Source organism: Megalobrama amblycephala, linkage group LG18 (assembly GCF_018812025.1).
Source record: "Megalobrama amblycephala isolate DHTTF-2021 linkage group LG18, ASM1881202v1, whole genome shotgun sequence".
Lineage (NCBI taxonomy): Eukaryota > Metazoa > Chordata > Actinopteri > Cypriniformes > Xenocyprididae > Megalobrama > Megalobrama amblycephala.
Genome location: NC_063061.1, coordinates 39,093,148 through 39,116,792, shown reverse-complemented (window position 1 = coordinate 39,116,792; position 23,645 = coordinate 39,093,148). Strand labels below are relative to the sequence as shown.

At 41.7% G+C, this 23,645-nt stretch overlaps 1 protein-coding gene across 3 annotated transcripts; it reads left to right on the top strand.

The window, feature by feature from the left end:
* Positions 1-497: 497 nt before the first annotated feature.
* On the top strand, positions 498-22,649 carry LOC125252397 (ral guanine nucleotide dissociation stimulator). 3 transcript variants are annotated; one of them, XM_048165657.1, is made up of 17 exons: positions 498-1,439; positions 12,031-12,335; positions 12,547-12,615; positions 12,813-13,006; positions 13,170-13,291; positions 13,431-13,646; positions 13,728-13,916; positions 14,060-14,137; positions 15,225-15,311; positions 15,718-15,750; positions 15,830-15,951; positions 16,030-16,125; positions 16,479-16,695; positions 18,247-18,321; positions 19,156-19,407; positions 20,558-20,672; positions 20,808-22,649. In XM_048165657.1, exons 1-17 carry the CDS (start codon positions 1,353-1,355, stop codon positions 20,981-20,983), a joined length of 2,433 nt encoding a protein of 810 aa, XP_048021614.1. In that variant the 5' UTR covers positions 498-1,352; the 3' UTR covers positions 20,984-22,649. The 3 variants fall into 3 exon arrangements, with proteins under 3 accessions (XP_048021614.1, XP_048021612.1, XP_048021613.1); XM_048165655.1 differs by lacking the exon at positions 498-1,439 and adding an exon at positions 9,172-9,725; XM_048165656.1 differs by lacking the exons at positions 498-1,439; positions 18,247-18,321 and adding an exon at positions 9,172-9,725.
* Positions 22,650-23,645: the final 996 nt, after the last annotated feature.

Genomic DNA, 23,645 nt, shown 5'->3' with positions numbered 1-23,645 from the left:
CAGGTATGATTAATGTAATTCATAGCTGAATTTGACGAGACAAGAAATGTTTTGCGTTTTTGACATATTAGACATACAAATAATAAGAGAATATATTTATATTTGCAAATAGTTTAAATTGATTACTAGACAACAATAGACCGTTCTTATTTCTTTTTCGTTATTCCCTTAAATCCCTTCTAATCTTTTAATTATTTAATAAAAATATTACCCAATAACATGACATGGTTACAGCCTTGGTGTGTTCTGAACACATGGATGATCTACTATCATTGCCAGTCCAGTATACACCAGTATTACATACAGTATCCCACAATGCAGTGTGCCCGACCTGGTCTGTCTGATCATGAGAAATGTTGCCTTGGCAACTAACTGAAATAAAATACACTATATATATATATATATATATATATATATATATATATATATTTCAAGTAACACTTTATTTATGGTTTTAGTCAGCTATAATAATCCCGGTACTGTCTCGTTACTGCAGTTTTTAAGTACACAGTTCAGTGATACTCAGTCGAGCATCTCTGTTTCCATGGAAACTCCTCCTGCAGGCGCGATTCTTTCATTAGCCGTCACGTGATAACGGTCCGCATCAATGCAAATAAAACACTCCTGCTGTAACATACATACATAATGTACATCCGATCACAAGTGTGTGCAGCAGTATGTTGAACGGTGTCATCTTCGGCGAGCACACGCCCTCCGCTCCCGCGCGCGCCCCCCTTGTCCCGAGCGCGTTCACGCAGCAGACCCACAAACCCACATCAGAATGTGAGCGAGAACTGGATGTGTGTCAAGGGCACGAGCGAATAACAACACGAGATTCGTGCCGGAATAAAGGAGGATTTGGATTCGGATCTTCAGCGGGTTCTGGTTCCGATCGGAGCGGTTTCTGCGGGATTCGGGCCCGATTCGGATTCTGCGACCGTTTTCTCTCATCGGTGGATTTAAATGGACTCGTGAACGCGATCTGATGTTTATTATGAATGAGACACTGAGATGAGATCGACAAATGCTGGATGATATATGCAGTAAAATATAAATCTGATGTGGAATCAGACTGATCTTCAGCATCGCCTCCATTTTGAATCTAATTTATTATCATGATTTTATTGGCGATGATGGATTTATTTCCGTCTCCCTGATTCATTCCCATTACTCACGATGGTTTATATAGATGATAAACGCGGGGATTGATGTCGGATTATTTCACATATTGATCTGATCTGATCGCGTTTCTCAATATAATCAGAGAAAGACTCGAAGTGACGAACATTTCCAGTAGATTCGCGCTGGTTCCGATTCGGTTCGGAGATGGCAGAGTGTGATCAGAGCCATGAATGAGGGGTGACACATCTGCCCTGAACACCGATGATGAAGATGAGTCTGAGCTGATGAAGATGATGATGATGATGCTGGAGACACAGGTATCTCTCTCACACCACAATCAGCTGCTCTTAAAAATAAAGCTTCAATATTGGGATTTATGGGAACCTTTAACATCCATGGAATCTTTGCATTGCACTGAAGGTTCTTTAGATGATTAAAATGTCTGAGAAAAAATGTTTGTTTAGGAACTGATCACTGTAAGGTTCTTCTATGGCATCAGTGTGAAAACCTTCATTTATAAGATGTTATAAGTCTGAGAACATGGTTTATTTCTGTTTTATTTATATTTTCATATGTTCATATGGTGTTTATCCCATAAATGTTGTCCAATACTGAATAGAATCAGTTGAGGAAGCGATACTTGACTCGAATTGAATCATTTGATTCATTCATGTGTCTCAGGCTGTGTCCGAAATCGGCCTTTATACCCTTAAATAGGGCACTGTTCGAGGGGACAGCCATTTGTAGTGTCCGAAACCATAGTGGACATTATCAAGTGCACTCCTTCAATCCCACAATGCACCGCACCAAGGAGTTTACAACTGGCCTGCGTTTAAGTGTTTTTATGGCAGGGACTATTTGCACTGTTCAAATATCAGTAGATTCTATTTACACCATGTAAAAATATCTTTGCAATAAGAGTAAACAGTAATTAGATGCTATCTATACTTTATATTGGCAGATATTATTTGCACCTCAGTATTTTTGTACATTAACAGGATGCAATAATATCAGAGTGTAAATGATTATATTTATTAAAATTATTAAAGGGATAAAAACACCTTCCCCTAACCCTACCCAATCACTTTTAATATTAATAAACACTCGGTCGCCGTTTATCTCTTTTGTTTTCATTTTTATTGAAAATGAATGCAAGCTCGACAAAAGGCGGATTCGAACCCGCGTCGACCGCGTTAAAAACCAGCACTGCGAGCCTTACTCGCTACGAACTCCACGCGTCTTGAGTGGCCCAACCAGACATTGGTGGGCGGAGCTAGTGTAAATAGCGTTTGCCAACAAAGGAAGCTATTTGCGCTATTTCCGTTTTTTGTGCCCTTCCCTCGCTAACTTCCCTCCGTCTCATTCACTCGGATGAACATCATTGCCAAAACTCTTGCGACGTGTTTAATTGGAACGCAATAAGCCCTCGATCACTGGAATCTGTTATGGAGCTGATTTATTATTTACCGTTTTCTTCCTTATTAATTTGTTTTACGCATCATTCTATAGGCCTGTATGTATGCTTGGGCTGTTGGAGAAAATATAAAAAATTACACAAACAAAAATAATACAATAAACTATAACAGTCAGATTAAGGTAGCTACAAGTATTATGTGGTTAAATGTCAGAGTAGCTTCAATTTCATACACTACAGTTGTTGCCATTTCCATGTGTTTCTTGCAGAATTGAATAATAAAATGCAGAATAATAAAATTAGCATTCCAGGGGTTAAATATCACGTTATTGGGGTCACTGCAATATGTCCGCGGGTTGATGTGATATTTAGCCCCTGGAATGCTAATTTTACCAGGGGAACCCCGCCAAAAAAACGCTGATTTTACCCCAGGGGATGTGATTTGTACCCCCCTGAAATGCGATTGGGCTAGTTTTGCGTAGCAACTGGGTGGGTTTTGCGTAATATCATACAGGTATACATTCCTTTTTAATTGATTATTAAACAGCAAGATTAAACTGCAAAAGCGGCACCCAGTGTCCTAATTCACTCCTTCAAGTGTACTATATTAGTGGACTAATGTAGGGAATAGTGAATGAGGGTAAAGTGGGCGATTTCGAACACAGCCCCAGAGTACACAGCTCCGTTGATTCGACTTGATTTGAATCATTTGATTCAATCTGATTCGTTCAGTTATTTGATTCATTTATTCCCGGGCAGTATACGCAACTTTGTTGATTCGGTTTGATTCATGGTATGTATGAATGATGTTTTTAAGACTTACAGAAAAAGACATTTTGATGTCAATGCAGGTGGAGATTAGACTGTGTGTGTGTTTCTCTTTGGACAGATCCAGTATGAATGTGTTGTGAAGGTGTGTGAAGATTGATTATCTGAGAAAGACCTTCAGTGTGAAGAAGAAACAACAGGGTTATTGTTTTCAGCTCTGATGATTCAGAGAGTCGATGTGCTCGTGTCGTCTGGGTTTGGAATCTCTGTGCTTGTGTCAGTCACAGAGTGAAATCGGACACAGGAAGTGTTTGACCCCTTGGGCCCCGCGTGCGTTGACCACAGCTGTGCACTGCACGTGTGTGTGTGTTCATATTCACCCAAATGCGACCTCACTGCCTCTCGTTCACAGTGTCCGTTAGATCATTTAATAATAGTTTCAGGAGCTGAATCATCAAAGTGTCAGCGGTGATCTCTAGCTGAAGTCACATGTGTCCAAACAGCCGTGCTGTAGAGAGAGCACTGACACACATTAAACTCTCTAATGACAAACTCATGTGCAGAAACTGTCACTGACCCTTAAAGAGAGAGTTCACCCAAAAATGATCATTCTGTCCTCATTTTCTCTCTCTTTCCAAACCCATAAGACTTTCCTGCATCTTCAAACACAAATGAAGATATTTTTTATGAAATATGAGTGATTTCTAAATCTGTTCATCATATAAAGCAATCATGTCTCTTCAGGAGACTTGGATTAAACTGCTTCATTCATGTGAATTTGTTTTAGTAGTTTTTGGATGAACTAACTCTTTAAGCTGCTTATACGCCTCCTTCAGGAGTAGATATAGAGCTACAGAGGTGGTTTCTGCCTGTTTTTCCTGACAGGAATCCTCACAGCAGCACTTCAGTCTTGTTTTGTGGTGAGTTTTCTGTGTTCTCCTGTGTCGGGCCCCATCAGTCTCCGCTTACTGCCGTCACCACAATCCATGTTTGGGCTTCAGCCAGCACAGCTGCCACGATCTCTAGCTTCTGCTTCACAGGATAGCCTCGGGATAGTCTCAGTATAACCTCTGTATAGTTTAGGATAGTGTCAGGATAGTCTCAGTATAACCTCGGTATAGTTTAGGATAGTGTCAGGATAGTCTCAGTATAACCTCGGTATAGTTTAGGATAGTGTCAGGATAGTCTCAGTATAACCTCGGTATAGTTTAGGATAGTGTCAGGATAGTCTCAGTATAATCTCGAGATAGCCTCAGGATAGTCTCAGTATAGTTTAGGATAGCCTCAGGATAGTTTCAGGATAGCCTCAGTATAGTTTAGGATAGCCTCAGGATTTTCTCAGTATAATCTCGAGATAGCCTCAGGATAGTCTCAGTATAGTTTAGGATAGCCTCAGGATAGTCTCAGGATAGCCTCAGTATAGTTTAGGATAGCCTCAGGATTTTCTCAGTATAATCTCGAGATAGCCTCAGGATAGTCTCAGTATAGTTTAGGATAGCCTCAGGATAGTTTCAGTATAACCTCAGTATAGTTTAGGATAGCCTCAGGATAGTCTCAGGATAGTCTCAGTATAGTTTAGGATAGCCTCAGGAAAGTCTCAGTATAATCTCAAGATAGCCTCAGGATAGTTTCAGTATAACCTCAGTATAGTTTAGGATAGTGTCAGGATAGTCTCAGTATAATCTCAAGATAGCTTCAGTATAGTTTAGGATAGCCTCAGGATAGTTTCAGTATAACCTCAGTATAGTTTAGGATAGCCTCAGGATAGTCTCAGGATAGTCTCAGTATAGTTTAGGATAGCCTCAGGAAAGTCTCAGTATAATCTCAAGATAGCCTCAGGATAGTTTCAGTATAACCTCAGTATAGTTTAGGATAGCCTCAGGATAGTCTCAGGATAATCTCAAGATAGCCTCAGGATAGTTTCAGTATAACCTCAGTATAGTTTAGGATAGCCTCAGGATAGTCTCAGTATAATCTCAAGATAGCCTCAGGATAGTTTCAGTATAACCTCAGTATAGTTTAGGATAGTCTCAAGATAGCCTCAGGATAGTCTCAGTATAATCTCAAGATAGCCTCAGGATAGTTTCAGTATAACCTCAGTATAGTTTAGGATAGCCTCAGGATAGTCTCAGTATAATCTCAAGATAGCCTCAGGATAGTTTCAGTATAACCTGAGTATAGTTTAGGATAGCCTCAGGATAGTCTCAGGATAGTCTCAGTATAGTTTAGGATAGCCTCAGGATAGTCTCAGTATAATCTCAAGATAGCATCAGGATAGTCTTGGTATAATCTCAAGATAGCCTCAGGATAATCTCAGGATTGTCTCAGTATAACCTCAGTATAGTTTAGGATAGCATCAGGATAGTCTCAGTATAATCTCAAGATAGTTTCAGGATAGTTTAGGATAGCCTCATGATAGTCTCAGTATAACCTCAGTATAGTTTAGGATAGCCTCAGGATTGTCTCAGGATTGTCTCAGTATAACCTCAGTATAGTTTAGGATAGCATCAGGATAGTCTCAGTATAATCTCAAGATAGTTTCAGGATAGTTTAGGATAGCCTCATGATAGTCTCAGTATAACCTCAGTATAGTTTAGGATAGCCTCAGGATTGTCTCAGTATAATCTCGAGATAGCCTCAGGATAGTCTCAGTATAATCTCAAAATAGCATCAGGATAGTCTCAGTATAATCTCAAGATAGCATCAGGATAGTCTCGGTATAATCTCAAGATAGCATCAGGATAGTCTCAGGATAGTCTCAGGATAGCCTCAGTATAGTTTAGGATAGCATCAGGATAGTCTCAGTATAATCTCAAGATAGCCTCAGGATAGTCTCAGGATAGCCTCAGTATAGTTTAGGATAGCATCAGGATAGTCTCAGTATAATCTCAAGATAGCCTCAGGATAGTCTCAGTATGGTTTAGGATAGCATCAGGATAGTCTCAGTATAATCTCAGTATAGTTTAGGAAAGCCTCAGGATAGCCTCAGGATTGTCTCAGTATAATCTCGAGATAGCATCAGGATAGTCTAGTATAATCTCAGTATAGTTTAGGAAAGCCTCAGGATAGCCTCAGGATTGTCTCAGTATAATCTCGAGATAGCCTCAGGATAGTCTCAGTATAATCTCAAATAGCCTCAGGATAGTCTCAGTATAATCTCAAGATAGCCTCAGGATAGTCTCGGTATAATCTCAAGATAGCCTCAGGATAGTCTCAGGATTGTCTCAGTATAACCTCAGTATAGTTTAGGATAGCATCAGGATAGTCTCAGTATAATCTCAAGATAGTTTCAGGATAGTTTAGGATAGCCTCATGATAGTCTCAGTATAACCTCAGTATAGTTTAGGATAGCATCAGGATAGTCTCAGTATAATCTCAAAATAGCCTCAGGATAGTCTCAGGATAGCCTCAGTATAGTTTAGGATAGCATCAGGATAGTCTCAGTATAATCTCAAGATAGCCTCAGGATAGTCTCAGTATAGTTTAGGATAGCATCAGGATAGTCTCAGTATAATCTCAGAATAGTCTCAGTATAGTCTCAGAATAGTCTCAATATAGTCTCAGTATAGTCTCAGAATAGTCTCAATATAGTCTCAGTATAGTCTCAGAATAGTCTCAATATAGTCTCAGTATAATCTCAGGATAGTCTCAGAATAGTCTTAGAATAGTCTCAGTATAGTCTCAATATAGTCTCAGTATAGTCTCAGAATAGTCTCAATATAGTCTCAGTATAATCTCAGGATAGTCTCAGAATAGTCTCAGAATAGTCTCAATATAGTCTCAGTATAATCTCAGTATATAACCTCACGCAGTTATACGTGTTCAGTCAAATGCAGATATGTGAGTCCAGTATTGGTTAATTTACCTGTGAAACATGAAGTCAGTAAGAGAATCAGCAGATGTTGTCTAGATTGACCCGGTCTGTCCTCTCCTGAACTACAGCTCACCACATCAGGTCAACATGTGGAGTTTTGACTCATGATTATGTGCGTCTTTAGTTTCTGAGCGCTCTTAAACAGCAGGTGGCGCTGTCACACAGGGAGATTCTCTCATTTCTGAAGTTCTTCATAACAAATGCAGAAAAGCGTCTTCACAGGGTTCAGTGAACTGAAGGAATGTAGATCTGCATTAATCTAGAGCCCACGGTTCTCACCGTATCACAGTAGAGGCTGACCATTGTAAAGATGTGGTCGTGTTAGTGAAATGTAGTGGTTTTTCTTTTCTAATAATAGATGTAGTGATGTGTGAATCACAGCTCACACTGGACTTTCAAATCAAGCAGCTTTCTGTTGAACAACGAGACAAATCTGCATGAACAACTGAACCTGATGCCAAATCTCATGCGAATCCATGAACGACTGTGGGGATTCCTATCGATATGAAGAATTCACCTGCAAAAATTCACCAAGCGACGGTAGACGAGACACTACAGAAGCCCTAAGAGCCCTGCGTAATCAATGCATTTATTGTGTTTTTTAAATTTTATTTTCTAACAAGAATAAGTCCCGTGTCGCTTGCCATCTTTCCGGTCATCCGTTTTCACACGTGTGCAGTGTGTGTTTGAGGTGGTGTGAGATGTGAAGGTCAGTTTGATTCATTATCAGTGTTTCTACTGAAGAGCCACATTCACACACACACACACACACACACACACACACATACACACACACACACACACACACACACACGTCTGGTTTGCTATCCATAGGCGTAATGGTTTTTATACTGTACAAAATGTATATACTCTCCCCTTACACTAACTCTACCCATCACACAAAACTTCCTGCATTTTTACATTATTAAAACAATGTTTATTATGTTTTAAAGCCATTTTGTTTTTGGCTGAATGATGTAAGTTCATTCTGACTTCTTATTTCTTGACTCACGGTTGGACGCGATGTTCTCAGCTGGTATTTGACAGGTTTTACTGTATCACAGAGATTGTTTTTGAGGATGGATGACCGTCCTGTACACAGCTTGATCACATGACCACTGATTCATCCTGCGAGTGTGGGTAATACAGCACTGGCACAGGTCAAGGGTCGCGTCACGTCTGTGTCCTGTGGGCTGCACTGGGACAGTGAAGTGTGTGTGAGACTTCCTGTCACATGACGCGTCCACCTACACCTGAGTCGCACTCATGACATTTTCAGTTCATTTGAACATGCAGAGAATAAGTCGAGTTTGTTCTGCAACATGTGATCGTATTTCCTGATGGTTTCTCAGTGTCTGACCTGCTGTCAGTGATGTCATCAGACAGGCATCACATCACTGTGTTTAGATCGGTTTGTTTAATGTTTTCCGTATGCGAATGTGCCTCCCTTAAAGGATTAGTCCACTTTCAAATTAAAATTTCCTGATAATTTACTCACCTTCATGTCATCCAAGATGTCCATGTCTTTCTTTATTCAGTGGAAAAGAAATGAAGGTTTTTGAGGAAAACATTCCAGGATTTTTCTCTTGTCTGTGGGGAATTGATTGGACGGTTGTGGTTTGCTATTGGTGGATCTCATGTGAGTGACAGGTTGCCCCGCCCTCATCATCAGAGAAGAGAAGAGATGCTGCAAGAGGGAGATATTCTGATTCAAGATTATGAGGAACATGAATTGAAAATAATGATAAATAATTTATAATAAACACTGAAATATTCCATAAAAAAAGAATTGTCCAGAGTGATTTCATGATGACTTTAAATGTCAGAACTGACTGTTGTTACTAATAAATCACTGTGTGTGTGTGTGTGTGTGTGTGTGTGTGTGTGTGTGTGTGTGGGGTGGGGGGTTACTGGCAGTGACATCATCTCTGGACTCAGTTTGCTCGTTTAACTCACTCCAGATGTGCGACGGAAGTTTCATGAACTCATGAACGCGTTTTGAGAGAGTTTGTACACTAAATGTTTTGCTGCTGGTGAATGTTTTCGTCAAGTAAACTCGTCTCAGTCGGGTCAAGTATCTCTATTCTCTCAATGACTGGATATATGCAGGTCGTTTCGTGTTTCCTCCAGCAGGCGGCGCTCTGCGGCTCATCCCGAAGCTCCGCCCACTTTCAGACCTCCTCCTGCTCACCCGTTCTGTTTCTGTGGTTCTGATGTGGGAATGATATCATGATCCCGAGAGGAGAAGAGGCGGAGCCCGAACTCTCTCTCTCTCTCTCTCTCTCTCTCTCTCTCTCTCTCTCTCTCTCTCATCGTCTCTCAGTCAGTGATGGTCTCGGTCGTGTGTTGCTGTAGTTCTGTCGGGTTTCGGTACCGATGGTGTTTGTAGCGGGATGTGAGTTCGGCTTCGGTTCCGTCATGTTTGACGCCAGTGTTTGGCGGATCCGGAGCATCCGGGAATCTGTGAGACTCGAGATTCACGACGAGCCGAATCCTGCGGTGCTGAACCGATTCACACATCTGGACCCGGACACACCTCACCTGGAGGTAGAAATAATAAACAATAAAGATATTACTGACCTCGTATATAGGAGACACTCCTACAATAAAACAACAGACTGTATTATTATTGGATTAGTAATATTATAAGCAGTATTGTTTTGAATATTACTAACCTGCAGAAATATTAAATAAAAAATTATGGATGATGCCACATAATACACACTTTATTAGTTGAGTACTGTAATATATCAATGCAACCGCATATTATGACACCCTTTAATTGTTATGCAGACAAATGTCATGTGCTTATGCCACGATACATATACTGTAATAAAGATGTAATGTATAAAAATGGTTACAATTATTTATAAAAACAAATAATGTATCGCACATGCATTTAAATGTTTAATTCCACATTATTAATAGCTTTACAGTGAATTATTAATACAGTAAAAATATAAAGTTTAGTTGATATTTGTGATTTCTCTTGACAAGTATTTGATGGTCACATCAGCAGAACTCTTGTGATGTGTGCAGTCTTCCCAGCATGCACTGCAGCGTGAATCAGTGATATTTGTGCTGTTGTTGGCGTCACTAATAACATGTTCTGTAATGCTGAGAGTTTCCGTCCGTCTGTTGGTTATCAGTCTGTGTGGATCAATACGAAACATTCTCGAGTCGTGCCAATATTGATTATTATTGCGTTTACATTTTTACAGCTTATGCATTTGCCAGAAGCTGACAGTGTTACTTCATTTGTTAACTGATCTGATGAAGCTTCTGATCTGAAAACCTGAAAAACCCTGACTTCTCTCTGTGCAAAGCACTCTGGGTAATGTTTGAGCTTTATTTGCCGTGAAGAAACCTGAATCCTGAATGTTCCCTGAAGACTGGTTTATAGATCATATTTAAAGAGGTCAGATGATGAATATGAGTTTCTCTCCTTTATTCAGCGTCTGGTATCGGATCAGAAACACGAGCGAGTCTCATGAAGAGTGTGTTTGAGGAAACAGTCTAATAACTCCTGGTTATTTTGTGGTTTTGCTCATCCCTAGTTTCTCGAGATGAAAACACACAGAGACGGTGATTGTGCAACTTGTTTTCTGTTTCAGTTATTGATCGGTGTGAATCACTGATGCTTCCTGAAACACGACACACCTCGTTTCTCTCTCTCTCTCGTGCAGCAGATGCTTTTATCCCAAGCGTCTCTCTGTCTGTGATAGGTTGAGTTCTCCCGGAGTTAAACCGGTCTGGTGTAGCAGATCCCGACGCCTCGGGTTTATGAAGCAAAGAGGCTGTCAGTGCCGGACGGAGACCTTGAGAAACACTTCAGACCTGCTGTGGAAGCTCGTTTCCGCCACGGAATAAAGAATAAAAAATGGAATTGCCAATTTATATCACACAATTCTTTTTTCTTCCATTTTGAGTTTAGATACTCAGAATTGCAAGACATAAACTCAGAAGTGCGAGAAAAAAGTCAGAATTGTGAGTTTATATATCACAATTTGGATTTACAGCTTGCAATTGCTCAGAAAACTCAGAAGTGCAAGAAAATAGTTGACCTTACCTTTTTCCGTAGCACAAACAAGCTTCCATTGGTTACTTATTTTATAAACAACCTGTTGAATGTGTGATACGAGCCCTAAACTGGTTTAGATGTGTGTTTATACAGCAAGAGCAAAGATTAATCGACTGAAACCTGTGAAACTGTGACCCTGAAACTCCTTTATACTGAAGAGAGAATTAATCCACCCGTCTGACCTGAGCTTGTGCATTAGAAAGGGTTAGTTCACCCAAAAATTAATTACTCTCCCTCATGTCGTTCCACACCTGTAAAACCTTCGTTCATCTTCAGAACACAAATTAAGATATTTTTGATGAAATCCGAGAGACTCGTCCATAGACAGCAATATAATCGACACTTTCAAGGTCCAGAAAGTTATTAAAGACATCGTTAAAACAGTCATGTGACTGCAGTGGTTCAACCTTAATGTTATGAAGAGACGAGAATACTTTTTGTGCACAAAAACAAAACAAAAATAACAACTTTATTTAACAATCTCTTCTGTGTCATTCTCATATGTTGTTTACGTCCAACGGCGACTCATTATTGGCCGGCTCCTGCGTGATGCTGTTCATGTGATCAGCTTTGGCCAATACTAAGCTGGCATTCAGACGTAAACACGGAAGCTTCACTGTGTTACTGCCTCACCTGCGTAAGATAATGACAGAAGAGAAGAGATTGTTGAATAAAGTCTTTATTTTTGTTTTTGCACACTAACCCTTTAACACCATAGACTGCAGTGAAATGACAGCAGCTGTCGTGTGAACGTCTTCTTCATCTGTGTAGAATGCGAGTCAGGAGATCGGTGAGGAGGTGGAGGACGGCGCCGTGTTCAGCATCACGCTGAGGAAGGTCCAGATGTACCAGTCGTCCAGTAAGAGTCAGCGCTGGATGGGTGTGGACTCGGACTCCGGCCTCAGTCTGTACGAGACCTGTAAGCTGCGCACCATTAAAGCCGGAACGCTGGAGCGTCTGGTGGAGTACATGGTGACGGCCTTCAGAGGGAACGACTCCACATACGTCACCATCTTCCTCTGCACTTACAGGACGTTTGCCACCACCAAACAAGTGCTGGACCTTCTGCTCAACAGGTCACACACACACACACACAATATATATTCAAAATACTTAATATTCAGTGATGTTATTGATCTGACTGCACTGATAAGAACAAACTGAATTGATCTGAATAATGACTCTCTTATCTTCTGTAGAGCAGCTTTACTCCTGAAATTGAATTTGTTTAATAATTCATGAATTTTACAACATTTTGATGTGATATGAGCGCGTGTATTCTTACAGATACGCTAAACTGCAGCCGGGCGCAGACGCGCGCAGAATGACCGCTGACGAGCGAACAGAGCTCAGGAAGTACGTGATTCATGTCTGAAACACATATGTGCATGTTGGTTATTTAAAAAGTTACATATTTAAATAATAAAGAATTCCTGAAGCTCAGACAGCAGATCGCGGCACTAGGGTTTGATTCTCAGGGAATGTATGAACTGGTCAAATGTGGATCTGTCAAATGCATGAATGTAAATATATTTCCTGCAATGTTTCTGCAGCACCATCTCCTCTATCCTGGGTGCCTGGTTGGATCAGTACTCTGAGGACTTCTGGAAGCCTCCAGAATACAGCTGCCTGAGACGCCTGATCCATTACCTGCAGCTCAACTTCCCGGGATCCGACCTGGAGCGCCGGGCCTGTAACCTCCTGAGCCAGTTCCACCGGAGACTCCAGCAGGAATCGGACCAGGAGGGTTTGTCATCAACAATCAGTCCATCATCTCAACTCTGATGCTTTCTAGCGGCGTTATAATTCTTTCTAAGCTGATCTAGAATAGACATGTAATACCGGACGTTAGCGCCATCTACTGGTAGTAAAGCATCAGCAGAACAGTATTTGTGTCTTTCTCTGTGCAGTGTTGGATCAGGGATGCTGTGCATTCACTCTGCTGGAAGAGAATGGGTTTGATGAAGATCGACCCGATTTCCTGAGCTTCGACCCCATTGTGGTGGCGGAGCAGTTCACCCTGATGGACGCGGTGAGCAACACACACACACACACAAGAGCATGCTTGAGTTTCACACATCTCATCCTCTGGTCTGTATGTAAAGAGAACTGGAAAAGCTCAGAGAGAGGAAGATTTACGCTGGAAACTGTAACTCTGTGTTGTTGTGCAGGAGCTGTTTAAGCGGGTGGTGCCGTATCACTGTTTGGGAAGTATCTGGTCTCAGAGAGATAAGAAAGGAAAGGAACATTTGGCGCCGACCATCAGAGCCACGGTCAGCCAGTTTAACCGCGTCACCAACTGCGTCATTTCCACCTGTCTGAGCGACCGGACGCTCAAGTTCTCCCAGAGAGCGCGGATCCTGGAGCACTGGATACAAGTAGCCAGAGTCAGTCTGATCACATGACAAACTCATCGCTTGTCCGATTCCTTGTTGACTGTTGGTTTTAAGATTAGTCTCTTTGCTCAGGAATGTCGGATCTTGAAGAACTTCTCGTCTCTGCGTGCGATTCTGTCGGCGCTGCAGTGCAACCCGGTTCATCGGCTCAAGAAAACATGGGATGAAGTGTCACGAGAAAACATTCGCATCTTCCAGGAGCTGTCGGAGATATTCTCTGACGAGAACAATCACTCGCTGAGCCGAGAACTGCTGATAAAGGTACGAATGTGACACTCACTGCTTTACCTGACAGATCTCTTTTAGGTGCTATATCTAAGAAATAAATAATATAAACTACTTTTGGGGACATCCTAACGCAGAGAACATTTTTCACAAATACACTGCTTGTGTCTCTTTGGCAGGAGGGAACATCCAAATTTGCCACTCTGGAGATCAACCCTAAACGAGCCCAGAAAAGACAGCAGCCGCAGAGAGATCTGGTGAGATATTCAGAAACCATAAACATTCATGTCTGATTCATATGTCTATCAATCAATATTTATTATATCTTTGTTTTAATCTATCTTTTAGTCCATATATATACAGATCAGGCATAACATTATGATACTGGCAGGTGAAGTGAATAACACTGATCATCTCTTCATCACGGCACCTGTTAGTGGGTGGATATTTTAGGCAGCAAGTGAACATTTTGTCCTCAAAGTTGATGTGTTAGAAACAGGAAAAATGGGCCAGCGTAAGGATTTGAGTGTGTGGTCTGATCCAACAGATGAGCTACTGTAGCTCAAACTGCTCCAGAAGTTAATGCTGCTTCTGGTAGAAAGTTATAAGAAGTGCATCACAGTTTGTTGCGTATGGAGCTGCATAGCTGCAGACCAGTCAGGCTGACCCCTGTCCACCGCCGAAAGAGCCAACAGTGGACACGTGAGCATCAGAACTAGACCACGGAGCAATGGAAGAAGGTGGCCTGGTCTGATGAATCACGGTTTCTTCTACATCACGTGGATGGCCGGGAGCGTGTGTGTCTCTTACCTGGGGAACACATGGCACCAGGATGCACTATGGGAAGAAGGCGAGCCGGCGGAGGCAGTGTGATGCTTTGGGCAATGTTCTGCTGGGAAACCTTGGGTCCTGCCATCCATGTGGATGTTATTTTGACATGTACCACCTACCTAAGCATTGTTCAGACCATGAACAGCCTTTCATGGAAACGGTATTCCCTGGTGGCTGTGGCCTCTTTCAGCAGGATAATGCTCCTGCCACAAAGCAGAGGTGTGGACTTGGCCTCCAAATTCCCAATCCAATCGAGCATCTGTGGGATGTGCTGAACAAAACTTAAAGGATCTGCTGATAACATCATGGTGCAGATACCACAGCACACCTTCAGGGGTCTAGAGGAGTCCATGCCTCGACAGGTCAGGGCTGTTTTGGCAGCAACACAATATTAGGAAGGTGGTCATAATGTTATGCCTGATCGGTGTAATATATATCTAAATGGCGCCCCCTGTCTGTCTTCATATGTCGTGTTTTATACTGCTGAACTCACAGAATGATTGTGTGCTTCAGACTGTAATGCAGGGGACGATTCCTTATCTGGGAACTTTCCTCACGGATCTGGTCATGATGGACACAGCCATGAAAGACTATCTTGACGTGAGTATCTGTATTTTTCTGTCTCTCTTATAAGTTTAACAGATTCACAAATAGTGCTCCTCCTCACATCAAGTGTATGGGAGACTTTTTCTCCTTTCTCTCATCAATTGTGGCCAACAGCTGTGTTTATATAAAATAAATGATTTCAAGACTAATTCTTTGTTCTTCCAAGTACAAACTGAACCAAAGACAATCATTTTGTGTATATTCGGGAGGTGCTCCTGTTCTTCATCCAGTTGAGATGTTTATTCTGTCACCCCTGTGTGATCCGTAATGGGTGTGTGACAGACCTAAAGAAGCCGTCAGTCGACGTGTTGCAGTTCAGCTAATGAGACACTAGCTGTTACTACTGAATGTGTTTCAGCTGCAGATGTGGGTAATAACTGATTCTTTCTGTGCATCTCAGGGAGGCCTGATCAACTTTGAGAAGAGAAGGAAGGTACGTCTGAACAGAATGAACAGTTCCTGATGATGAATCTTGTGTCGTGTCAGTTGTGTTGATCTGTCTCTCTCTGTAGGAGTTTGAGGTCATTGCGCAGATTAAGTTGTTACAGTTGGCTTGTAACAATTATAATTTTCGGCGTGTCGCTGGGTTCAGCACGTGGCTCTCCAGTGTGGAGAAGCTCTCAGAGGCGGAGAGGTAAGACGTCGGCATCAGTTTAGATGTGCAGAGATAAACGCACACAAACACTCTTGAATTCTGTTCTGTTTCCTGCAGCTACAGTCAGTCGTGTGAGATCGAGCCGCTCTCTGAATCGGCCTCCAACACGCTGAGAGCCAAGAAGAGCTCAGGAATCATGAAGAGATGGAGCGAGTGAGTGCTGAGTGTCACATCGACACATTAGGGCTCTGTTCCCAAGTCTCGTCAGCAGTTTACTTAGACGGCATAATTCCAAACAGTACATTTACATTTATGCATTTGGCAGACGCTTTTACCCAAAGCGACTTACATTGCATTGCATCCCTGTACACAAGAAAGTTATGCTGTCTGATTAGTTGCCTTGTTTAGGCCAAAATATAAAGGCAATCCCAGAATGCGTTGCAACAAGCTCACTGAGAAATGAGACTTGTATTCCTTACATACTGAACCGTTCTTTTGATTTTATTCAGAAGTGTTTCTTGTGCTTATTGCGGAGTTGTCGTTTATTCTGTCTCTCCTTCTTGAAGTCGGCAGCCGGTGGGTTCGGGTGAGGCTGGTTGCAGCAGTTCTGGCAGCTCCCACTCAAAGTCTTTCGATCAGCTGCGTTTCCCGCCCTGTCTGAGCGGCTCGGTGGGCGACGGCGGCGACTCTCTCAGCGTGACGTCTGCGGGATCGAGCAGCTCTGACGTGGAGGAGGTCAACATTAGCTTCATCTCTGATTCACCAGATGCTCTGGAGAGGAAGGTGAGGAGATCTTCTGACTGACGCTCAGTTATCGTTACTTTGTTTATCCTACAGTGTCTCTCCAGACGACAGGGGTGATTTCCTTCAGTCTCTCACTGTGGATTCTATATCTAGATTTACAGATTTGTAGCACATCGCATTTGTAGTGTAATGTCCCAGACAGCAGCTAAAGTCCGCCTACTCGCATGTCAATCATGCATTGCCCTAAAACAAGGGTTTTAGACTATTAGACGATGGGTGTTTTCAAACCTGACTCCTTTGGAGGGGTTGTTTCGGAACCTGGCACATTTTCTCCCTTAGTTCAGTTCGTTTAGGCATATATATGAAAACGGCATGGAGCAGTTCTGCTGTGGTGAGAAAGCAAAGCAACCCAAACAGACCAGTGAACCAAGCTGTATCATAACTCATAATGGTTAATGAGTCACATAAAAAGCAACAGTGTGTGATTCTGTGGGTGAACACAGTTATCGCAGTTGAAATCCAAAGAGCACCTCTTGAAATGTCGCCTAACCGAGCAAGAATCCTGTCTCGACGAAGCCTTGATTCCTGCTCTAATTAATTTGATTCATATACAGATAAAGCCACAATAAACCAGCAGAGTTAACTTGTTAATTTATCTTGATGGAGGACACTATGAGCATCTTACCCAGTGGTGTCCAATCCTGCTCCTGGAGGGCCACTGTCCTGCAGAGTTCAGCTCCAACCCTAATTAAACACACCTGAACCAACTAATCAAGGTCTTACTATAGGCTAGAATCCTCCAAGCAGGTGTGCTGAGGCAAGTTTGAGCTAAACTCTGCAGACAGTGGCTCTCCAGGGCCAAGTTTGGACACCCCTGATCTTACCAGTGAGAGGACAGTTTAAAGCCCTGGGTATACATCAGTTGAATGCAGAGCCTTGGAAAAGTTCAACGCATGTGCAGTTTTAAGCAATCTCTCACCACAAGTAACAACCCATGTAAACATATTTTTATATTCTTTCATGCTAGAGATGTACAAATGAGGGTACTTTCTAACCTCTTCACACAATCTCTCGCCTATGTAGGCCTCCATTGTCACTGTAGCTCGCATGCGTTCCAGTCTGTTCTATTTATGCAGGTTTTCTTTGACTACATTGTAAGTTGATGCTCCCAGGGCAAGGTTGCCACCTTGTGGATAATTACTGTATAAAAATCAAATACGAATGTGTGTCAAAAATTCGGCGGTGCTTGTACAGTACGCACATCCTCCTCTGATAACGAAATTCGCGTCACATGCACTGTACTCTGACCCTCGTGTACACACAAAAAGTGAACTATACTTTGAGATTTACTCACATGTAACTTGCATAAACACATTTTAGTATGCTTTGAAATTATGCTTTGTGAAAGCGAACTGAACCAAGAAGAAAATGCAACATTGTATCAATTAAAGTGCCTGTTTCGGAACAAAGCTAGCGATCTACAGGTCTGAAAACGCTCAACGAGTCTGTTGTGCGCTCTCTCACAGAGAGGGGGCGCTGCGGAGCTCTGCTGTGTCTATTAGTGACTGTAGCTTTACTTCCTTCCTGTAGACCTCCACGCCCTTCGTAAAACATTCCAATTCTACCTTAGGGAAGTGCGGCCCTACAGGAGACCTGATACCCACGGTACTCTCTCTCTCACTCTCTCTCTATCATCTCATTTGGTCTCTCCGCCCGTCCAGTCATTTCTCTCATCCATTCTGGCCGAGCTCATCATCACTGGCGTTCATTGTGTCAGCGTTTCTGATATGTGTCTTTGTGTTTGTGATGGTTAATTGGTTGCAGATCACTCTAGTTTGATTTTTTAATTTTCTTTGAGTGCATCAGGACTCCCGACTAAAGAAATGACTAAGTCAAACTGACAAAGCCAAATCACCTTTTTTAGTTCCCAAATTGCTCGATACACACATTCTGAAGGTGTGTTCCAGTGTTTCCGCCCAATCCCCGCACTGGAAAGCGTTCCTAACAATTAAAACAAACTGAAGTGCTACACTGAATTTCACATTGGTTATCACTGTATTCATAGTGGTTATTTAAACCACCAACTTCCTTGTGAGATTGAGACTGATTTGTTAAACTTACTCATCAGAAAGAACTGGCCTCATAAAAGTCATTTGTTTATGATTATGTTTGTTGTTGCATGCAGAGAACAGAACAAAACAGAATAATGCTGAATAGCACTGCAGGAAACACTGGTATGCATGTCTATAACTAATGCCTGAACAGATGAAATCTTATGAGACCCCCCTGTTAGCAGTTCTAACAAGATTTTAAATGAATGTTGTGCAACCATTGTAGTCACAGTCGGGACTCTTGGTGTTTGTGTGTGTGGTCACCACACGATGGTGTGGGTTTTATCTGGTCTGGAATCATCAATTCCTCTATCACTGCTTAAATCAGAACTGATATTGAGAAGCTCAAGCTGCAAACATCTTCAATCTCTGTCTGTCTGTCCTTTAGTTCTGGGAGTCCACGTCTCTCTCGTCTCTGGATGCGTCAGGTCTCGGCTCAGGTTCTGGCTCCAGTAGTGCCTCCTCGTCTTCGGTGTCGTCCACACCGGTCACGGCGTCCCGCTCACACAAACGCTCCGTGTCGGGCGTGTCCAGTTACTCGTCTCTCTCTCTGCCGCTTTACAACCAACAGGTGGACGACTGCTGCATCATCAGAGTCAGCATGGACGTAGACAACGGAAACATGTACAAGAGCATACTGGTGAGGAAGAATCATCTAGATCATTTGTTCTCAGCTGGTTTTGTTTCAGGACTCACACAGCAGCAAAACTGTTTATCACATAAAAGTAAACAAGAACTACATTAATTACAATGCTTTTGTTGGTTTGTTTTTTTGGGGGCCTGATCAGATCTTCATCTAGTCATATAACTATACGCAAATAATGCACAGATCTTTGTATTTGTTCATTTATTTATTGACTACAGTGATGCAGGAGTAAATATCTTTATTGGACAAAGTTTGTGAACCTCTAGAGAGAATTATTAGGGTACGTTTACACGACAATGATGTACTAAACACGAAAAAGTTTTTCCCTCGCAAACATGTGACAACGTCGTCAAAACGATCCCCATTTGCTCGGATCTGCGTAAACGACCAAAAGCGCTGTATTCTGCTGCCAGGCCAGTAGATGGCGATGTCACTTTCCAAAGAAACACTACGTGCCTATAGACACATAATACGCATGTGCATGACGTCACCGTTTTCGCAAATTCATGACTTTTTTAGTTTACAGGGAGACAATAACTGTATTCAAAAACTTGCACTTTGAAACCTGTTTTCAAAAGTTTGCATTTTCAGGCCCCCAAAACCCCGTTGTGGTGTAAATGAACAGCCAAAATGCATAAAAAGTTTTCTGTGTTTAGTTGAAAACGGTGTCGTGTAAACACCACCTCATAGTTACTGATGTTTCATTGAATCGAGTGTGAATTTATCAGCTGATGTGCGGGACCTTTACTTGCTCAAAACGATCACAACACACAGAAAGGTTCACATACTTGATTCAGCAAGGACATTCAATTTAAATTTGATAATATATAATGTTTCTGTGTTTTGAGTTTAACTGGACTCTCTTTATCTAGTTAGAGGACTTGGGTGAAGATCTGATTGCAAGTATTGCAGTCAGTTTATCACATGTTCTCATTATTTACATCTGCGGCAGACATAAGTGCTGTTCTGTGCTTGTGAAATTTTAGCAGTAAACCAGAGCGATAAAAAGATGAGTTCAATGTGAATTGAGGAATCTCCTCCCTATTAGTCAACAAGCTACAGCTGCTGTTCGTACTCACATTGTTGACACAGACGTAGAGTCTTCTTTAACCAACCTTTAACCTTCTTTGTTTGTCTGTTTCAGGTCACCAGTCAGGATAAGACTCCTGCGGTAGTGAGGAAAGCCATGGTTAAACACAACCTGGACCGTGAGCGAGCCGAGGATTATGAACTGGTTCAGAAAATCAGTGAGGACAAGGGTCAGTCTTCATAAAATACCTATGAATACAGTATAAAACATCTAAAAATGACAGTACCTCTGCTGATTTTTGCCTGCTGATCAGTTCAGTTTCACCTGATTTTAAAGTAGGGCCTGTTATTCTGTTTTCACACAGAGCTGAAGATTCCCGACAACGCCAATGTTTTTTACGCAATGAACTCCACAGCCAACTATGACTTTGTCTTGAAGAAGAGAGGTTTCCCCAGAGCAGGCCGAACCAAACACGTGGCCAGCTCCACGCTGCCTCGAATGAAACAGAAAGGTCTTAAAATCGCTAAAGGAATCTTCTGATTTTCCAAACTCTTGTTGTGTCAGTACAGCAGTGGCTGAATTTTAGCAGTGGACTTCACAAATACGTCATAAGGGGTTTGGCAGGGACCACGGCCAACCTCGCAGCAAAACTCTCTCCCTGAGAGGCGATCTGTATGTTTACAGTCATTCCCCAATCTCCCAACCGTTGTCTGTGATGTCACGGATTGCTCTGCTTCTGATGTCAGCGCTCGCCGTCGGAGGACTGAACCAGACAGAAGCATCTGTCGTGCTATGAACGCCACTGTTCTCCTTCACATGATGCTGTGGTCACATGACAGGAAGAGACCGCACGTGTTCATCAGAATGTTACACGCATCATGTTTTTCCTCGTTACTACCCCGGTGGTGCTCAGGCCGATGAATCGTCTCTCTCTTCTTCTGTCTCATGCTTTGATTTCTCACTTTCATTCACACATTCAGAGATGTTAATCGACGCCGAGTGACTGTCATTGGTTTTGTATGATGTCGTAGTGAACAGTGGATAATGAACAAAATTCCAGCAATTTCCAGTCTTTTTTTAGTATAACAGTGCAGTCGCTCATGAACGTCTCCATCTTGACTCCAGTATCTCATCGAGATCACATGCTACAATGTCTTCAGTCCTATTCAGGCATTATCAAGTCCCACATGGCATTATCAGTCGGTCGCCGCCCATCGCCAATTCCTGTGGAAAATGAATGACTTCCGGTTGTGCATTGATGCGTGAAGAAACCTCTTCTGCAGTGTGCTGCGTTTTTGTCCCCGATGCTAATTGTTGACCGTGGCATTTGAAATAAAGATGAGGATTTTAAGTTTTTTGTTGGTGTTGCGGTCATGATGAACCTGTGCTGAGAAGAGAGAAACAACATGACATATGAATCTGCACACAAGAAGAGAAATTGACATGAGTTGTAATGAGAGTATGTTTTGTTTTACCTGTCGTTCAGTGATGTTCTTGACTGGATGCACACGCTACACAAGCTGGGTGACACGGACCTGCCATATTTCCAGAACCCAGATCCTTTATACGTGACTGTACGAGTGTGTGTGTGTGTGTGTGTGTGTGTGTGCATGTGCTTGCTATGTTTTAATGTCTTTGTATGTGTGTTCATGTCTTGTGTTTTATGACGACAAAACCAAAAGGGCCAAAGATCTCTGCGCTTTTTTAAAGCGTCTCAGTCCAGTGAGATCAGCACTGCCTGTTCAGGAAAATCAACCATTTGCCAAGATCTCTCAGATCCGATCGGAATACCACAGATATCTGGTGCCATTTCTTTTTCACTGTCAAGAAATATTTAAGAAAAAGAAAGACTCACACACTCTGGTTTTGTATGTTCTTTTTTGTAATTTTTGTACAATATAAATTGTCCTTTGTACTTTTGCCTTTCATTTGGTTTGTGCGCGTGTGTATGTGTATTTATTGATTTGTAAATACTTTTTTGTAGCATTGTACATTTAGTTTCTTCTCCCATGTAATTATAAATTAATATGTAAATATGAATATATCTATGCGAAGTTTATACCGCTGCAAATAAGGGATTGTGTTTCTTTCAGCTTCTGTTTGTCGTCTTTTTTCATGGTTTAAATTTGATATTGTTTCTTTCTTTATGATGCACTGTTTCTAATATTGGAGAAAATAACTAATAAACACATGCAGTGCGATTCAATCATAGTCTTCCTTTGTTTTGCTCATCTTTCTGTATTGTCTGATGAAGAAAAAGTCTTGAATGCAGAAAAAAACTGGCACTAATGTGGTCAGCAGGTGGCGTTATGGCGATGGCTTTGAGCTCTAGTTAGGGAATGCTAGTCAACATGATGTTGGAAAGACTCGGGATGTAAAGAAATTGTTGATGTCACTCGTCATCCACACCACGTGACGTCTGTTAAGCTGCAAAAAGCACAACGAATGGCACCATTATTATGTTCCACATCTTCTGAAGACACACAGAAAGAAAATGAAATAATTGTTCCATAATTTCCCCTCCAATAAAGTGCTGAAAAAAAGCGCTGTTCTGCATTTAGAATAAAAAATAGCATCGACGACAATCAAACACGACACTCGAATAGAGAATGACATTTCCGAGCTTCATCAGAGGGAAAACTATCTTATGAAATCAGAACACATGGAATATAAACACTTGTATTCGCTTCACACAGACTGTTGTCTTTTACAGCAAACAAAACGGCATGTGAAAATATATAATAAAAACAAGCAAGTCATATATCCGCTATTAAAATACATTGTGATTAAAGAGCAAACGCTAAATGTAAATGTACATTCCTTTAAGAAAAGTTGATTTATTGAACATTATGAAAGATTTCAAGTAAAAACCTGTCAGACGCGATGACGAATCTTTCTTCTTCAATAATTATCTGCTTCACACTGAATGACGGTTAAATTATCTGTTTGAATTATTTCCCGCTCTTGCTGAACTGGCGCTGTCACGTGAAACCTGATACTTTTCTCAGCGCTGGTCAAAACGGACCAATCACGGGATTTCGGTATGCGATATTTTGTTTAATCATTCTAGAAAGAGTTTACAATTACATTTATGCAATTAGCAGACGCAGGAACAAAAGTAATTCGTCAAAGAGTCAACACTTTTAACAGCTCTTCATTTACTAGTCTACTTTTAATATTTGTGCTGAGATTTGAAAGCGGC